Source organism: Phoca vitulina, unplaced genomic scaffold (genome assembly GCF_004348235.1).
Source record: "Phoca vitulina isolate PV1807 unplaced genomic scaffold, GSC_HSeal_1.0 scaffold5, whole genome shotgun sequence".
Taxonomy (NCBI): Eukaryota; Metazoa; Chordata; class Mammalia; order Carnivora; family Phocidae; genus Phoca; species Phoca vitulina.
Genome location: NW_022589708.1, coordinates 61,208,834 through 61,228,119, shown reverse-complemented (window position 1 = coordinate 61,228,119; position 19,286 = coordinate 61,208,834). Strand labels below are relative to the sequence as shown.

The window sequence follows — 19,286 nt, the reverse complement described above, 5'->3', positions numbered from 1 at the left end:
TTGTCCATTCGGAAGCACAAATACAGTTGTAATGAAGAGCAAGGACCTCACTTACCTTTCCTTAGCCAGGAGGACAGACATTCCTACCAGCTTAGCAAACTCTTCTGATGTCAGGGATCCCTTTTCTGAAACCTAACAGAAACACAGCAGGGAAAAAATGTGGTAATTTAGGCCACCTAGGTACTAACCTAGGGAGGGCGTCTACCAGGGTACTCAGAAAGTAAGTTACTGAATTTCTCAGTAAAATCCAAAGAATATTTACTATAGAACTAAATCTTCTTCACTAATGTTTAATTCTACAAATGCTGAAGGATCGAGAAAAATGTAGTAGAGCCTAAAATATCGTGAAGCCCTCTAGAATGTAACAAAGGCACTATACTGAACCCTAAGAAGAACTCTTTGAGATTCTGAAAAGGAACATGTAACAAATTCTAACTGAGTGCATACTTCATGCTCCAGTAAAGGAACCTTATATTAGGTTTAGCTTAAAATATATGGTAGAAATATCGATAGTCTTGAGGTTTTCATCTAGTTTAAAATAAGTGTAATAAATATGAGTTATTCAAATTAAACAGGTTCACCACAGAGGCTATGAAGGCAGTAATATTTCAAGTCTCCTAATGAGTAATAGCAGTAGTTTGGCCAGTAAAATCCATCTAAACTACAGTTGCTTTTCATATTTTTTGAAGCAATTATTTGGTAAAACAACTTGTGATGTTTCATAATACTGCTTATGTAGGTGTTACTCAAAGAAAAAGTTCCGTCACAGGTAACATTCCAATTAGCAAAGTTAAAAACCTGTCCACAAGACTGAGCTTCAAACAAAAAGATAGCACCTCCCAAATTCTAATTCTCCTTCGTAAGTTTCAAAAGTTTGAAAAGTGTAATTTTGATTAGTATTTATTCGTTGTTAATAATAGGTGTTTTTAATTGGGTCTACAAACATTACTTTTTAGTAAAGTTAAATTCAAAAGGAAATCCTGTTTCTCAAGTTGCTAAGCATTCAGGTCTCGGTGGGCAGACTGATGAGGAGGAAACGGGGTTCACATACTGTCTCCAAGGCTGAGGCCACCATTTCCTCTTCCTTGTGGCTCTGAAGCTCAATTACCATGACGCCACTGTCAAAAACTCGGAGCCTAAAAATGACAGATGGGAGAACAAAGCTGTGAATATCTAGGATCTTCAACCACTAAGGAGGTGCAAAGATCCTGTGCTTTCTTTTATGTCCGGATATCAGGGCAATATTTAACACATAACAACCATAAGCAACTACAGCATAACTAAAAAGCTGGTGAATAAATATTTAATCAAAGTATGAACTATAATCCACATGCTAAAGAAAATATGTCTGGCACATTTTTTAACCTGAGGAGAGGAAAATATAATTCACAGCTGAACATCTGTACTTTTTAACTCTCCAGAAACTAACAAGATGTCTAGCAGAGGGACTGCTTATTCTGACCTCCTAGGAAGAGCCGACATTCTTCTGTCACTGCCCCCAAATCAACAAGACTTGCACTACCAGCCCTGATAAGGAGGGAAGCCAGGATGACAAGTGAATTCTGTTTGTTTAGTTCCAAGAGGGGCAATAGGTTGGCTCACCACACAGACAGCAGGCCGGCAGGCCCTCCCTGTCTACTCTGTATGGAACAGTGGCTCTAGTTGGCAAGCTTCCCACAGAGGTTCTTTTACCTGATAGGTAATTTTAGCGCTTCCAGCATCTTGCACGCATTCACTAAATCTTCTGGTGAGAGCAACTAATAGGAAAAAAAATCCAGTTTACACTGCAAATTAACAGAGTGATGCTATATAATTATAATGATCCCTAGAACAGAAGAGGAAATTTAACAATTATCATTTATCTGTGACTTGATCTCAGGGTCATGAGTTCAAGCTCCATGTTGGGCATGGAGTCTATTTAAAAAAATTTTTTTAAATAAAAATGTAAAAATTATCATTTGTCAGGGATTTTAGGTGGCTTCATCACTATAAGGCAAAAAGAAATAACAAAGAAACAAAGCAGTGCTATCCAACAGAAGACAATGCAAGCCATATATGTAATTTTAAATTTCCAGTAGTCATATTAATAAAATAAAAAGGAACAGGTGAAATTAATTTTAATACATGTATTTTATTTAACCCAATAGATCTAAAACATCAACATATAATCAATATAAAAATTATTAACGAGATATTTAATTTTCATATTCTGTACGAAGTCTTTTTTTTTTTTTTTTAAAGATTTTATCCATTTGTTTGAGAGAGAGAGAGCATGAGAGGGGGGAGGGCCAGAGGGAAGAAGCAGACTCCCCACTGAGCAGGGAGCCCGATGCGGGACTCTTTCCCGGGATTCCAGGATCATGACCTGAGCCAAAGGCAGACGCTTAACCTACTGAGCCACCCAGGCGCCCCTGTATGAAGTCTTCTAAATCTGGTGTGTAATTTACACTTCTAGCATACCTCAGTTTGGATTAACTGTATTGCAAGGTCACACTTGTCACATGTAGCTAGCTAGTGGCCACCCTTCCAGACCACGCAACCTTAAAGAATCAGCCCGTGTGGTGGTTGACGAGTACGACTCTGAGTCACACAGAATGGCTCCAGAGCCAGCCCAGCCCGGGCGCAAACACCTGTCAAACCACTGTTTCCAGGCACAGCCTTGGTCAGATAACTGAATCTTTGTGAGCCTCAGCTTCCTCATCCTCACATCATGCCCTAGGTGGGGAGAGGGAAAGTAGCTACCTCGCTGAGGTACTGCGAGGAGAAATGGGGTAATGTGTGCAGAGCGCAACAGTAAGGACTCACTGACGGCAGTCATGATGACAGTTCAAATAAAAACAGAGCAGAGGCTCAACTCCTGGCTCTTCGGGGAGCGCTGGAAAGACAGGTATATCAACTGTTCACACAGAGGTGACTACTGACGCCACAAAACTGTCGACTAAAGGGCTCAAAGAGTGCACGGACAGAATTTGGGGGGGCCGAGGACATGTGGGTGTGAAGGGACAACAAGGGTCGAAAAACAGCCACTGCTGACTCAGAGCCAGAGGAAGAGGGCAGCTTGCCCCCTGTTTCTCTACAGACCATCTGTATCCAACCCAGTGAATCCAAAACAGTTGACAATCACAGAGAAAAGGATCATACACAGGCTTATTAATCACAGTACAGACACAGAATATTAAAGCCAGAAGGTATTGGTCAATCCAAATCCTTGTTTTAAAGGTAGGAAAACCGAGTCTCAGTGATGTTAAGTAAGCTACTCAACATCACTCAGCACATCACTGGCAAAACCAGGGACAGAGCCTACCTCCTAGATCCCAAGGCAGTATTCTTTTACTACACCACACTGCTGCTCAAATAGTTTTGATATTCTCAACCCTTCCTCAAATTGTACTCACTTTGGAGAACGTGTGTTGTATTAAGAAAGTCTATATTTAGTTAAAAGAATATCTAAATGTTCTATTCTTACTTCCATTCCTCGAGCTCGGTTTACTAAACAGTACACCTCCGTGAGTGACATTATTCCCCCTCGTTCCTGTTAAAATATGGAATTTAAAAAGTATTATGTTATAATTAGCACCAGTTGGCATTTCTTAACAGAAATCATAATCAGAGTGAAATCAGGAATCATAAAACTTCCTAAGAAGTCTTTAAAATCTAAATTTATATAGAGGAAAACCTAGTCAGATACATGAAGCATTTCAAATTCAGTATTTGGACTTAAACATCACTATTACTGTTTTAACATTTACTTAAATGAGATGAGGGCCTCTACACCATGTTTCAAAAAGTGTATTTAAACGTTTTAAGTTATTACAACTAATAAATGAATAAATTATGGAATTAAATAGGAATATCACCATTGTAACCCCAAATGAATGACAGATCTAGATATTGACTGTTGGTAGCTGCTGCTACATCACCAAAAAGACAAACAGACATTATGTACCTCCTGATGGAAATGCACAGCACCCTCTATGAAACATGCATCAGAAAAAAAGAAAAAAGAACTCCTAGATATAACTTCCAGTCTACAAGGAATACATGGGGCAGGGAAGTATGTTAAAACACAAATCAATAAAATCCAGACTCTGAGACACTCTATAATAAACCACTAGTTTCTTCAATAAATAAGTTGTATGGGAGAGAAAAAAGAGATAGGAGAAGGGGAAACCTATGGAATTAAAAAAAAAAAAACAAAAAACTTTGAGACAAATCAACCAATTGCAAGGTATCCTGATTTGAACAAACTAACTGTAAGAGAAAATGTGACTACTAACGAGATATTTGATGATACTAAAAAACTATTTTTAACTTTTCCTGTGTGAAATGGGATTATAATTACATTTAAAGGCATCTTTATCATTGTAATTACATACTGAAAAATTTACAAAGTGATGTGATGTCTGGGATTGCCTTAAAGTAATTTTGAGTGAAGGCTGCTTACACACGAACCTGGATGATAGTCACGGAGGGATTCATTGTACTATTCTATTTTGTCATGACGGAAATACTTCTTAATATAAGTTTTTTTAATAAATGAAGTTTTGATTGCCTGAGTAATGTCAGAAGATAAATCTGTATTATGAAATGATTAACAGTACACTTATATTAAGATTCGATATATAGAAATATGTATCAACATCTAGAGATCATATATTTCCTTTTGAAAACAAGAGATAAGAAAAACTTCCTATCAAATAGATTTAAGGAGTTACAGATATCTGAAATGGAAACTGAAAACAATCTAGATTTTGACAACAAATCCACTAATAAGTACACCAAAATGATTTAATATTCCTGAGAGAAAAAAATAACATGTTGGTTGAATAGTAGCCACACTGTGAAAGGAGTTAGACTCGTGTTAAGATTTCTGAAGACTTGGCGATTACTTAACACGACCGAGAGACCACTTAGGTTTTGCTTTTACCTCTAGTGGCATCTGCAGTATTCCAGCCAGCTGTCTGGCCAGCTGCACGTGGTACTGTGTGCCAGAGCCACAGGTTTCCCTGGTAACTGGGTTAGCGATGCCCATGCTCAGCAAATAGGACTTAAACCTGATGGTCTATAATCAGAGAAGAAAATGCACAAAAGGACAAATAAGCAGCATTAGTCTCTCCACCCCAACATTTGAAATCTTTCTATCATAAATTCAATTCTACTCAATTATTTCTATATCTACCCATTTCTTCTACCTTGTTTCTATAGCGTAAACTCTAAGAAAGTGGATTTCTAGTAGTTCCCTGCATAAAGCTAATTAATTCTTCTTCTTCCTTCTGTCTTGATATTTCGTACTCCACTGACCTCACGAGTTCGGTGTGAGAAGAGGTTTAGGTAACAACTGTGCTGTATTTAAGGCCAACCAAATGGTAAAGCCAAAAACTTAGAAAGGAACATGGCTGTGACCAGACTGCAGACAAATTTAATGAAACAAATATCAAACATATGGATACGTATAAAACAACCACTCCTTACACATTTCAGTGTCTCTCTTTTCCACACTCCAAGAGAAGGTATTCAAGTATCTTCTAATCCTACTGGTTGACTTTTTCTTTAATACTTTCATATGTCCACAAGCCCTAACAGAAATCACTACATTAAGAAAGAAACTGCTAACCCACCAAAACATCACTGCATTATTTGTCTAATCTCGTTTCTAATGCCTTAAAAAGGCAACCTATTTACCTCATCTTCTGTGATGTCACCTTGCTTGTCTTTAATCTTATTAGCAATTGATTTTGATAACTCCACCATTTCCTTAGCCTGTCAAGAGAACAGTAAAAGACTGAAAAAAATCATGTCCCCAAAGTGTCTGCTAACAAAACTCATATCATAACTGGGAGGAATTCAATAGGTGTAAATTACACATACCTTGATCATTAGCTTGCTGAGGTCTTCAAAGGCCTGAAATGAGAAATGAGTTTTTGTTGGAATCTATCTAAAGAATTAAAATGTTTTAAAGCAAAGAAGCTTAGTTTCTCTATTTTCTTCCCTTACACAAAAATTCTTGAAAATTTCTTACAAATATCAATTTATGTAAATACTTACATAAATAATAACCCTATCTTATTCTAAGAACTCAGTTTAGCTAAGAAACCATAAATTTTCCAAAACAAACTGTGAAAAACGACTTTTCACATTTTCAAAGAGAAAACAGTTACCATTGATGTATGTTTGATTAAACAAACAAAAGGTGACATAAGTAATAAATTGTTCAGAAAATATTATTTACTGTTCTTTCACACAAGCAAGAAAATTTGTCACTGGTTTTTCCCAAAACCATTTCCTGACGGGAGGTCAAGAATCAAAGGCTGTGTAAAGCTTTCCTGGTGGAAAATGGCAATGCACAGCTGCCAGAATACTTCCTTGAGCACAACAATTTTGGCTTTAATAGCAGGTGTGATTTAACTGAAACTGAAAACCTCAGCCTTTAAATACTGAACAGATTATACTTGTAGCTTTGGATACAGTGGATATCAGAAAGGAAAAACATTCAAATACTACCAAAACATACTTAAATAAAACTCATCAATAGTTTGATTTACTACAATGAATATCCACTTCAAAGTCTTCTTTAAACTTAATCAGACATATTCACAATAAATTTATTTCATACTGCCAAAACAATACTTCCAGTGAAGAACATCTTCCAAATGATGTGCACAGATGTTATTTTTTAAACCAATTAAGCAGCTTATCATTAAATGAAAAATCTTTTGGTCCATACAGAGTAGTGGTCAACAGATTCTGATTAGCTCATTACCATCTTACTTGCATGCAGAAAAGTATCCCCCATCTGCAAAAGGATTTTGCTGAAAGAATAGAGTGTTGTGTAAGATTCTTATGGCCAGACTTACTAAGGCTAATACTGAAAACAAAGGGGAATGTGCACACACCTAACAGGAATTTCCTCAGATAAACAAAAGGCTTAAACACTGGATTCTTATCAGCAACAGTCAGCAGATGCAGGAAACCTTTTGTGGGAAACTCTGGGCACCAGCTCTGAAACTAAGTCATTTCTAACATTTAAATGGAAGGCAAATCACACACCAACCTAGTTTTCAAAAATAAAACACACAAACACTTTACACACTTAGATTCTTACTTCTGATATACAAAATATTGATAGATTTCTCTTACCTGTGTAAAGAAAACTAGTAAGACAACACTTTTTAAAATTTTATGGTAAATCACTTTATTTACTGTTACATTTTCATATAAAAAAATATGCTAAGAGTAATAGTGAGTCCACATTGAATACAGAATACATAAATTAGCCCTATTGCTTACAGTCTGTAAAAAATAAATACAAATATTTTAGTGTCTTAGAAGAAATACCTGTATTTTAAGTAATCATAAAACACAAAAGCTTCCTCACTTCTATCTATATTATTATTCTAAAATTTGGAATTAGCCAATTATCTAAAAAACAGAGAAACTACCTATAATAAAATTAAAGCAACATATGTACAAATGCAAAAGAGATGCATTTGCCCATTCTATTATTTTACCTGCCACTTTACAGACCATCTATCCCTCGACCATATCCACAGTCAAATTTCCACTCTAATTTTTTCAAAAAAAAAAAAAAAAGGCAACTGCTTTAAAAGTATTCTTGTGAGTTGATTTATAGCATTATTTCTTGCTTTCAGTCATTATTTTGGTTATTAGCTTCAATAACTATTAATATATTCCTGAATTTTCTGTTTGTGTTTTTTTTTTTTTTTTAAGAGAGACTGTGTGTGTACACGCGGGGGAGCGGGGGTAGAGGGAGAGAGAGAATCCTAAGCAGACTCCATGCTCAGTCTGAGCCTGATGCAGGGCTCAATCCCAGACCCTGAGATCATGACCTGAGCCAAAATCAAGAGTCGGACACTAAGCTGAACCACCCAGGCGCCCCGTTTCAGTTTTCTTGATTCTCTACCTGTACATACTCTGTTCCCTCCACCTGGGTCCTCTTACCCCTACTAGTCGTCTGCCAGCGCCTGCTAAACTTCCAGGCCTTGACTTCCATTACGAGTGCTAACAAGGCCTCCCTGACCCCCAAAGAAGGTAGAGGCCATGTAATGTGTTCCTGCTGCAGCCACTGTTTTCTCTAACACGGCATTTCTCCCACTGTAGGGAACGCCTGTTTGCCTGCCTGTCTGGTGCACTGTCGTATCTAAAACATCTGCCTGATGCAGGGCTTGCACGGAGTAGAGAGCAAGGACCACCTGCTGAATAAATCACTGACCTGTGTGAGAGAGCACGATGACCGTGTTAAAACCTCTGAGCTATGCAACTCCATGAAAATTAGATTGAAACAGAATAGCATTTCATAAATTAAGAAAAACATGATTTTGAACACCAAATTAGTATGGCACCACTCAGAAAAATACTAATAATTCAAAATTAGTTCACTGCTCCATGCCATCTCCAAAAGTGTCACACAAAAAGATGACAACAAATGTCACTGAAAGAGGACAGTGATAGTACCTTCCAAATGGCAGAGAGTGGCCACGATGTAGGAGGACCACACTTGTCTGCACACCAGGAGACCTGAGTTCTCATAACCCTGCTTCCAAATCCAGTCACTAGATGATTACTTCTCTGGAGAGTAAGAACCCCTGTAATGCCAAAATGCTGGAACTTTGTGAATTTAAAGATTCTGGGAAGATGGTGGCGATGGCAGCAAAGTTTCTGAATCTCTCCAAATCCCAACAAAGAAAGAGGGCAACTAGATCTCAAAACCAAAAATCCATAGGCAGCATATACTATAAAACTAAGTGACAAGATAGCTCTAAAAAACCTCAAGATACAAGCAGGTAAGGACAAACTACCAAGAGCCACAAGATCTGCATGCTCTCAGCATCCAGGCAGGAGAAAGAAAAGGGAAGCAACAGGGCAAGTGATGGATTCGACAACAAGAGACCCCAAAGGAGCCCATAGGTAGTCCCTGGAAAGAGAGTCTAGCCAATATGAGGACAGGAACTAAAACTGGGAGGGTTCTGCCCACTTCAATAATGGGTGGGTATGAGGGGTCCTCAGGAAGGGCTGGCCCTCCAGGTTCCGCTTCCAGCAGGGGATCCCACACCAGGGAGAAACCGCTAACAGAGGACTCAAAAACTGAGCAAGAGAAGAATAAGAATAGAGGAAGGGCAAAAAAAAGGTCCAGATAAAAACAGGGGAAGGGAATATAGGGCCAGGAAATCAGAAAGCAAGCCACCACCTTTTTTAACGCTGCATGAACACAGCAGAAGAGTGAGCTCTGTGGAGTAAGACAAGCTACCCTACACTAGGCCTTTCTCTCAAAGTTCAGGAAAACTAATTCCACATGAAAAATAGCAACAGCAAAGTATCAAGGTCAAACGCCACACAAAGGTATTATGAGAAAAAAGAAAATAAGGAGTAAAATAACATTACAGATAACAAAAGCAAGCTGGAAAGGCATGCTCATAGATCAGATCAAAATTTAACCTTTTCTTTCAACATGAGCTAAAAGAGGTTAATAAAATGACACAAGCCATGAATGGACAAAATAAATCAGAAATGAAGTGACATGATTCAGGAAAGAATTTTTGAAAAAATCATTTCAGAAATAAAGACTATATTAGAACACAAGAGTGAATAAACACAACAGATAATACCTTAAGAGAAACAACAGGCTAGAAAGAGAACAATTTCCTAATAAGAAATGAAAGAGATAAAAAGGGTTTGAAAGTCGCAAAGGGGGGATGCCTGGGTGGCTCAGTCAGTTAAGCAGCTGTCTTCGGCTCAGGTCATGATCCCAGGGTCCTGGGATCGAGCCCCACATTGGGCTCCCTGCTTGGCAGGAAGCCTGCTTCTCCCTCTCCCTCTGCCTGCCGCTCCCCCTACTTGTGCGTGCTCTCTCTCTCTGACAAATAAATAAATAAAATCTAAAAAAAAAAAAGGAAAGTCACAAAGAGTAAAGCTAGGCAGTAGAGCTTCAACACACAGCTAATGGTCTTAGAGGAAAAAAAATAAAGCAATTATTAAAACTTATAAAACTGAAAAAATTCCCTGGAATTAAAAGATGCAATTTCTAGAACCAACTACTAAGAGTATATTGTGTACCTGAGAAGAACAACCCAGAATGACTAACACATCAACACATTCTAGTAAAATTACTGTGCTTTATAAAAAAAGGAGGGGAAAAAGCCTTTGGGCATCTAGGAAAAACAGGGACTTCTCAGGTAATGGCTGATTCCAGATCTGGGGCAGGAAATGTACAAGCTGGTCCTGGAACTTTTGTCATAGTAAATAGCAAGGAAGCTATCAAAGTCCACCAGGTCACATCAAAAGCACTCAGGAGCCAACTTGAAGAGGCTCCAACTAGCCAAAGATGGGACAATGTGAACTTTAAACAGGATAATAATTGCAACTGATTGAAACCCATCAGATATGTTAAGATTTGTGAATTCATACTAATATGTAAAAAACCTCGAATGAGTTGCCACTGAAGGATGATAAGGAACCAATTAATTATCCTGATGATAAGAAAAAGGCACTTATTCTGCCTTCCCTGTATGAACTATATCATAGTTCATACTGAGTAGTCAAATAGTAGATGAAGGGAAGCATCTCTTCAAAAGGTATTCCAACTAATAAAAAATAAATCCTAGAGTATCACCATTTGTAACCACCAGTGAACCAGCAGATCTATGCAATGAACATGAACAGCTGCTGCCATCATCAACAAAGACAGGATGTGCCTCCTTAGGAAAAAATACAGCATCACCGCTAGTCTCAGCAAAGAGATCAAACACGAGTCTGATCAGGCCTCTGGATCCAACTGCCATTTGGCAGGAAATACTTAGAGCTGAGGAACATATAAAACTTTACCATAAATATGAGATCAGCAAAACCTAGACCATGGGCACTTAATAGGTCAAATGACCTTGGTTTCTCAATGATCTGTATTTTCAATCTAGTGGGCCCATACTTGGTAATACGGTGATTAATTTTATATGTGGACTTGACTAGATCATGAGGTGCCCAGGTTCTTGATCAAACATGATTGATGGGTCTGTGAGGGTATTTCCACATGAGTTTAGCATTTGAATTGGTAGCCAGAAGCAGAACTGCCCTCCTCACTGCGGGTGGGCATCATCCAATCCTCAAGAGCCAGAACAAAAGGCTGGAGGAAGGGAGAACTCACACTTTCCCTGCCTGACTGGTTAAGCCAAGACAGCAGTCTTACCCTGCCTTTGGACTGGACCTAAACCATCAGTGCTCCTGGTTCTCAGGCCTTCGGACTTAGTTTAGGATTTCTATCACCAGCTTTCCTGGGTCACCAGCTTGCACGTGGCAGATTGTGGGACTTTTCAGTCCCCACAATCACATGAGTCAATTCCTTATATTAAATGGCATTGTGTGTGTATATATATAGAGAGGGATATATTGATAACTACATTTGTATATTGGTATCTATAGATCTCCTACTGATTGTTTCTCCAGAGAACCTGGATTAATACAGGTATCCCATAACTATTTGCAGCTTAGACTTTATTTGATTGATATACGTCTTTGAAATTCTATGAAGAGCACCAGTCAATGGAATTTTACTTATAAACTAGTTATTAAAAACTGAAGAATTACTTCATAGGGTCATTTCATAAAAAATCCAAGGTCATTTTTATATAAACACAGGAAGACCAATGACATGTTCCCATGTAGTAGCTGACTGCAGAATCTAACATGCCTAACTGCTTTTCTTAACTAGACTTCTTTCCCTTTCACTTGCATTTCCTCAGATATGATGAAGTTGCAGACACACTGCGAAGCACATGCTCAGGGTTGTTCTCCTGGTGGAAGGGATGGGCTGGTCTGCGCCTTTCTTACTGTGTCCGTGTCTGGTCCCTGAGCATCAGTGGCATAAAACTGTGTGGCATCTGGCCAGGTTAACAGCCTCAGAATAGCATTTTTCCCTCAACTAAGTTAACCAAACCTCCAAATAATTATACAGAGGACCCGGAATTCATTAGGAGTATTCTCCAATTAATTCCATCTAGGCTTTAAAATTTACACACAGCAACCCACAATGTTTTCTAACATCACAGAAAACAAATTTGAGTTTCATTTTTATTTCTTTTTGGAAAAGGTTTTTATTTTTATTTTATTTTTTTTTAAAGATTTTTATTTATTCATTTGCGAGAGAGACGGAGAGAGAACAAGCAGAGGGAGAGGCAGAGGGAGAGGGAGAAGCAGGCTCCCTGCTGAGCAAGGAGCCCAATGCGGGACTCGATCCCAGGACCCTGGGATCATGACCTGAGCCGAAGGCAGACGCTTAACCATCTGAGCCACCCAGGAGCCCTGGAAAAGGTTTTTAAAACATGTTTTGGCTAAATTATGCCAACCTGAAGAAGACCTGGAATAAGAGACTATGGCTTCAGGCAAACTAAATATATTCCAATACATAGAATGGAATTAGTCACAGCTACATCCAAAAGAATCAACACAAATGGCCAAGAAAGACAGCTGACCGGAACTTTATGTATGAGTTACCTCAGAAATGTTTTTGTCCGTTTCTTTCCTTTTTTCTTCCAATTTCCTTTCAATGCCTACAATTCCTACAGCCCTTATTCTTCCTGGCTGAAAAACAAAAGTAGAAAATAAAACATACAAAATAGGAAGGACACACTATTTTGCAACCCACCACAACATGTTTTCAATGGCGGGAAGGGACCCACAAAGAACCAAAGAAAACCAGCACATGATTACATCTAGTTTCCTTTCAAAACATGTGTCAGTTTCTTGTCATACATAACGATCTTCAAATCATTATTAAAAAAACTAAACATACAATAAGTGGCATATTTTACTCTGTATTTTAGATATAAATTAAATTCATGTTTATTCTTTGGCAAGCTATATACGTATCAGATATTTAATAGGGTCTCAAATATGCAAGAAATTATAGGTAAAATTTTGGTATTTGACTCTTATTATACAAACTACATTTTTCACACATTTGAGTATCTGTGCACGGTTGGTGGTTAATTTAGACTGGCCTGAAAAACATCACCCAGAGGCATTGTCTGTTCTCTCAGATGCCACACTGATTATGAAGAACAGAATGTAGTGAATGGAATCTAACTTCTATCACCCCAAGAATCACTCTGTTAAGTAGTCATTTATTTTTGCTAAGTGTCTACTGTCTGCAGAGCACTAAATTAGGTTCTGTGAAAATAAATGTTTAATCAGAATATCATTATTTTGTTCTAGCAAGTTCTAGCAAAAAATACTGGATTCAGAAACAGTTTCAACAATACCTGGGGTCCTCTATTTGTTTGTAATGACTGGGAAACTGGCATATTCTCCCATCTTCTCTGTGTCATTTCCTCGGATAAACGCCTGTAAAACTGTTGTACATAGACATACACTTTAAATGAGTCAGTCAAGTTATAGTATCCTCATACAAATCATTAACATTTCTTTAGTTGAAAGGCCTGTTCAGTCATTTGCAACAAGCCTAGAACTCTCAGGAACATCAAAAGAAACGAAAGGAAGTTCTTTTCTTGGATCAGCTTCATAAAGCACAAAGGAAAAGAAAAAAAAAAGAAAGAAACTGACCTTCTATATAAAGTGAGCTATTCTCAACAAAGAGATGAGTGACAATGAATAAATAGACCTACTTTAAACAATCTCGCATATGTGGATTGTTTTCAATCTATAGCGAAACAGATATAGTGCCAAGAAAAATATACAACCATTATCCATGAAGGAAGCAGAGAATAATTTGTCTAGTTAAAATGTGAAGCCAGAAATTAGGGCCAAAACATCCCTACACTCACAAAAAATCAACTATATTGTTTAACTACAGCGAAAATGATTTCAGTTAGTCGCTTATCTTTTCTTAGTGCCTACCATGTGAGGAGTGCTGAGTGAAGTGCCATAGAAAAAACACATAAATAATTTAGGGTATCAATGAGGAGATAAACACACACTTGTAAATGTCTGAAGAATACTTACACAGTGACTTACTACTCGGAACATGTAAACTATCATACTATGGAGTAAGTACTTGAGTGATGAGATTTGTGTGGAGTCAAGAAAGACTTCCTGACTTAAGTCTGGTGAGCTATCAGATACTGAGATGGTTTAACATTTCACTGCATTATACTCTGCCTCTTTAACCAAACCACTGAAAACTTTACTACTAGCCTACTGGCATGACTTAGCATATTTACAGCTTCTGCTTTTTCCTTGGGACCACACCCTCCTGCTTCCCGTTCCCACCAAAACCTAAAGCTCGTATTTTCTACTGATAAGGCTTAAGATATAAAAATTTTATTGTAAAAATATGGTGAAACCTGGTATGTTGAACAATATCGATTTACATCATATTAACAACAACAAAAAACACACACAAGCACATGTTTCTAGTCCAATTTTACGCATATAAAAACCCACCTCAATCTGGCCATGTTCTTTGAAGGAGAGTTTGATGTAGGAGTTCTTACTACTCTGGAACGGACCGGGTTCTTTGTTGGGTGGAGCTGGGTGAAGATGAACCACTATTTTGGCACTAAAGAATAAATGTAATGAATTTAATTACCTTTTAAGAATGACTTATTCTATTTTCATAATTTTTAATATATTTTAGTTCACTTTTAAAATTCATGTAGAAACAAAGGACATCCTGAAAGGAATCCTTTTAAACTTTGTATTAATTCAGTATTAATGAACCTTTCAAAAATACCTCTACTTACAGCTTATAAGCTCTGAACCAAGAAGTTCAAGTTACTAGCTCTATAGATTAATTAAAAATGTGGTTTCAAAAAAGTAGGTTCAAAATAAGTTTGCGAAATTTGGGATAGCTCACTATTTTGGTTTATGATTAGGGTTTTCCATGTACAGAGTCATCCCCAGAGGTTACCAGGGGGCCTATAATTTCTGCCAAAGCATCCTACCCTACTCATTTGAAAACAAAATGTGAAAACTTATCTGTGTAAAACCGGCCAGCTGACATTTTATTACATCTCCATCCAAAACTAACATTCTACGGTATCATTTTTGGAAAATGCCACTCCACCAACAGCATGCTCTAGAAGATAATCCAACAGCAAAAACAAATCTCAAAATGCCGCTGTGCTAGGAGCACAAACTACCATAATCTTTATGACTACCATTATCTTCTGTGCTACTAAAAATACCATTGTATTGGTTCAGCTTTATAAGCCTTTCCCCCCAATCTGCTCAATAAACAATTTCCTTCCATAAATGAGCAAAACCAAAAAACGCAGTCAAAATACTTTGGATACGCAGCTTAGGGCTTTTTCTTTATGACCACATTACAGATTCGCCTATTTATTATTCTATCTTGTTTAGGTCCATCTGATTGCCTAAATATCGCTACTAAATTGAAACACCATGTGTGGGGCCTCCTCAGTGTAGTAAACGCTTTGGTTAGTAAACTGGGGCCAGACTTGTAAGGACTCTTCCGAACCTATTCCTTTGTGGTGAACTTCTTTAAGTCAGGTGAGCAAATAAACTATGCAATCACAGTAACAGGACTGTCTGAAATGAGCTGTCAGGTAGAGCAACAAAATACGGCAATTAGGTTCAGGTGACTGAGCAAAGCATTACACAATCTTTAAAACTGAAAAATCTGAGCCCCGTTATCAGATTTTGTCAAAGGAAACTCAATGAAGAATTAAAGATTACAAGACAAAATGAAGTTTAAAAATGTCAAAGTCAGCAAAAGAAATCTAGGCCAGTTTTTAAATATATTCATTTCGCAGGTCATTCAATTACATATTTCAAGTTTAAAAACCACCCAATCGAAGACGCATCTTGGGATGAGACATGTTAAAAGGTGAAACTATATATACAATTTTGAATCAATGAAATACGGTAATTGCTTGGGGCGAGGGAGCTGAGAACTAAAGACAATATTTGAGAAACCTTAACCTGACATATTATTAAATTCTTACTCACTGGAGATGTTTAAAAATAAGACACTAATGGGAAGGTAAATATTTTAAACAATTTTTGTTATACAGTTTAAATTTCCTTGGAACACAGCAGAGGAAAATTCAAATGATCTGCAACACCTTCAAGTTTTACTTTGTAGAACTTAAGAAAAGCAATATACACAAATATCGAATCATTATGTTGTGCACCTGGATGGAACTCATACAATGTTATATGTAAGTGTACCTTCATTAAAAAAAAACTTAGTAAGATGGAAAAAAGTGACAAGGGGAAAAATAGAAATTAGAGAAGTAGCCTACTCTAAAATCTGTGCTTTTATTAATCTTTTTAAAACGTCAGTTTCTTTTATGTCAAATAAACAATCTTGTATCCTAGCTACAACTTTATAATTAAGGCATGCATTGCATTTCCAGTGAAGTTCAATATTTGTTTCACCTCTACTGAAGTAGCTATACTAAAGCTCAAAATGGGCCCACAAGGAAAAAAAAACTCTTATCAGCAATACTTGTTCATAAGTTGCCCTCAAGTACATGCACTTAAAGTAAAAGCCAGAATTTTCTGTACCTGATTAAAAAGAAACATTTTAACATGTGGCTTTAAACCAGGGTGATCACAAGTCCTGGTTTGCCTAAAACCATCCCATTTTATGCTTCCTTGGTCCAATTATAAATAGCACCCCCAGGGCGCCTGGGTGGCTCAACCAGTTAAGCATAAGACTCTTGGTTTCAGCTCAGGTCATGATCTCATGGGTCGTGGGATCAAGCTCCACATCTAAGCTCCTCATTGGGCTCCGTGCTCAGTGGGGAGTCGGCTTGAAAGATTCTCTCCCTCTGCCCCTCCCCCAACGTGCTCACTGCGCATGCACGCTCTCTCTCAAATAAGTAAGTAAATCTTTAAAAAAATAATGAAATAAAATAAATAGCACCCCCTATTACTTTTATAAATGTCCCAATTTGGACAATAAATATTATGAAATATATTAAATATATGAATAAATATGAAATATTTAACACTGATATCCGAAAAGGTCAAAGTGAAGAAACTTAATGATCAACTAGAAATAGTAAAATCAGTCATTTTTCTCAGGTGAGTCACTCCTGATTTTAAGTACTAGATACACAGACATGTCAAAGCGAATGTTTGTGAAAACGCATGCAATGACAAGCTGGCCGACACTTACTTATTTTGACCCAAGAATATTATAGCAAACCTTAGGACTTGATTTGTGCTTTAGGAATGACTTCCATTTATCCATGAGATTAATGTAGGAAACATCTTCTTAGGGGGCTCCTGACCAACGACTATTCTTTATAAAGCCCCAAAACACAATCATTAGATTTATTCCCACATATGCAGTCATGGCACAACAATAAATCTACTAAGTTGATAGTAACAGCTTGACTGGAACATTTTTGTCAAAAAAGACTGCACTAGAGAGACCTCACCTTTTCCCAATTCCAGCTGCCTGTTCTTCAATGAACACAATCTGGGAAAGAGGAAAGGCCATGCAGCACTCCTAGAAGGAAATCAATACAAAACATGATTCATCGGATTCCTTGTCAGAAATCCTTGTTTTATAGTATTTAAGAGTGTCATGCACCTTTACTTAATAATAAAAACAATTAAAAAAATTGTAAAATGATTTTATTCCTTAAATAAACTGAAGGAAAAATGGGATGAAAACAGTACTGTGGTGGCATTTTGCCACATGGAAGAATGTAAGAGGTTTAAAAGCCGCTGTAACTACTTTTGTTTTTACAGTAGGTACATCTTTTTAAAAGCAGTATTTATATGAAAACTTTTTATATGTAAGACATCCTTATATGGAAAAAAAACCAGAACAAGTAAATCAAAACAACTTTAAGGAGTGTGCTTATACAAGTGATCTTTTCTTTCTTTTTAGTTTTCTACACTTCACTCACCATTTTTAACAGAAAATACTGACGTAGGTTCCCTTTATTAGCACATTTAACTTTAAGTTATTATAAATGACTGGCATTTAATAGGTCTAAGGGTTTCTAAATTAGCCTCTTTCTATGATAATCAAAAAATGATGCTAAGATTAATTTACAAACATATGTTTTAAGGACACCTATCCTTCCAAAAAAGACTTTTTCCTAAATATATACTTCTTTTAAAAGAATTAGACACCATTAACAGCTGTAAAGTATGCATTACCAATAAGGGAAATATCACCAATAAGGGAGCAAAGACTGATTCTTGTGGGCCAAAAAGAGTCAGATTTTACAATAGTGGCCTTTTAAAGGGCCTCAGTACAGTATATAGTTTGCCTGTAAAATTAAAATTTCATGGTAGAGGGGGCAGCAATTATGAAAATAACATAGAGTGGTTATTTTACTGGCAACACTGAAATTTATACACACATACATTTCAAGTTAAAGCTCTTTGGAATTAAAATAGCTTTATACACATAACTTGTTCTCTCTTCCTAGAAATAAAAAAACAGGGAGGTTTCTCCTCTTGCTGAGTGACTTAGAAGCCATTCTTCTCAATACCTAGGTAAAAGCATGTACTTCCTGGCAGACCTATCTTCCCAGAGTCTCAGGAACAGGTTGTTCTGAGGACCCCTGACAACGATTGGGAGAAATATTCCCATTACATACAGAACATTCAGGTATGCGGTAGGTTCTGACTGGTGTTTAAAAACAGAAGTGACCATGATTCTCTCTCTATTCAGCAACTACAGACTTCTCTGGAGCTGAATGAGGGACAACCCCTAACTCCTCTATCTGCACTCCATTCAGAGAGATCATATGGGACACACTCTTTTAACATTATGAAAATGGAAATTTATTGCATTTTTTAGTTTTGATGGAAAGGAAAGGAAAGGAAAGGAGGAAGGGAGGGAGGGAGGGAGGAAGGAAAGAAAGAAAGAAAGAAAGAAAAAGAAAGAAACAAAGAACAAAAAGAAAGAACAGAAAGAAAGAAAGAAAAACAGATTTCAGTAATTTAAAACCTAGAATATTTTTTCATGTGTCTGTTAGCCATTTGTATATCTTCTTTGGAGAAGTGTCTGTTCATGTCTTCTGCCCATTTTTTGACTTATTTGTTTTTGGGGTGTTGAGTTTGAGAAGTTCTTTATAGATCTTGGATACCAGCCCTTTATCTGTAGTGCCATTGGAAAACAGTGTGGAGGTGCCTCAAAAATTAAAAATAGAGCTACCCTATGACCCAGCAATTGCACTTCTGGGTATTTACCCCAAAGACACAGATGTAGTGAAAAGAAGGGCCATATGCACCCCAATGTTCATAGCAGCAATGTCCGCAATAGCCAAACTGTGGAAAGAGCCGAGATGCCCTTCAACAGATGAATGGATAAAGAAGATGTGGTC

The 19,286-nt window shown here is 37.2% G+C and overlaps 1 protein-coding gene across 2 annotated transcripts in view; it reads right to left on the bottom strand.

Moving 5' to 3' along the window:
* VPS36 (vacuolar protein sorting 36 homolog) overlaps positions 1-19,286 on the bottom strand; it is a 33,071-nt gene that overhangs the window by 5,734 nt on the left and 8,051 nt on the right. The window contains exons 3-13 of one of the 2 annotated variants that reach the window (XM_032403095.1): positions 17,379-17,449; positions 14,410-14,524; positions 13,269-13,358; positions 12,502-12,588; positions 5,869-5,901; positions 5,683-5,760; positions 4,928-5,062; positions 3,467-3,532; positions 1,693-1,757; positions 1,052-1,136; positions 56-132 (exon numbers count right to left, since the gene is read on the bottom strand). In XM_032403095.1, the coding sequence (XP_032258986.1) occupies positions 56-132; positions 1,052-1,136; positions 1,693-1,757; positions 3,467-3,532; positions 4,928-5,062; positions 5,683-5,760; positions 5,869-5,901; positions 12,502-12,588; positions 13,269-13,358; positions 14,410-14,524; positions 17,379-17,449 (902 nt within the window). The remainder of the gene's footprint in view (positions 1-55; positions 133-1,051; positions 1,137-1,692; positions 1,758-3,466; positions 3,533-4,927; positions 5,063-5,682; positions 5,761-5,868; positions 5,902-12,501; positions 12,589-13,268; positions 13,359-14,409; positions 14,525-17,378; positions 17,450-19,286) is intronic. The other variant, XM_032403096.1, reaches the window with a different exon arrangement.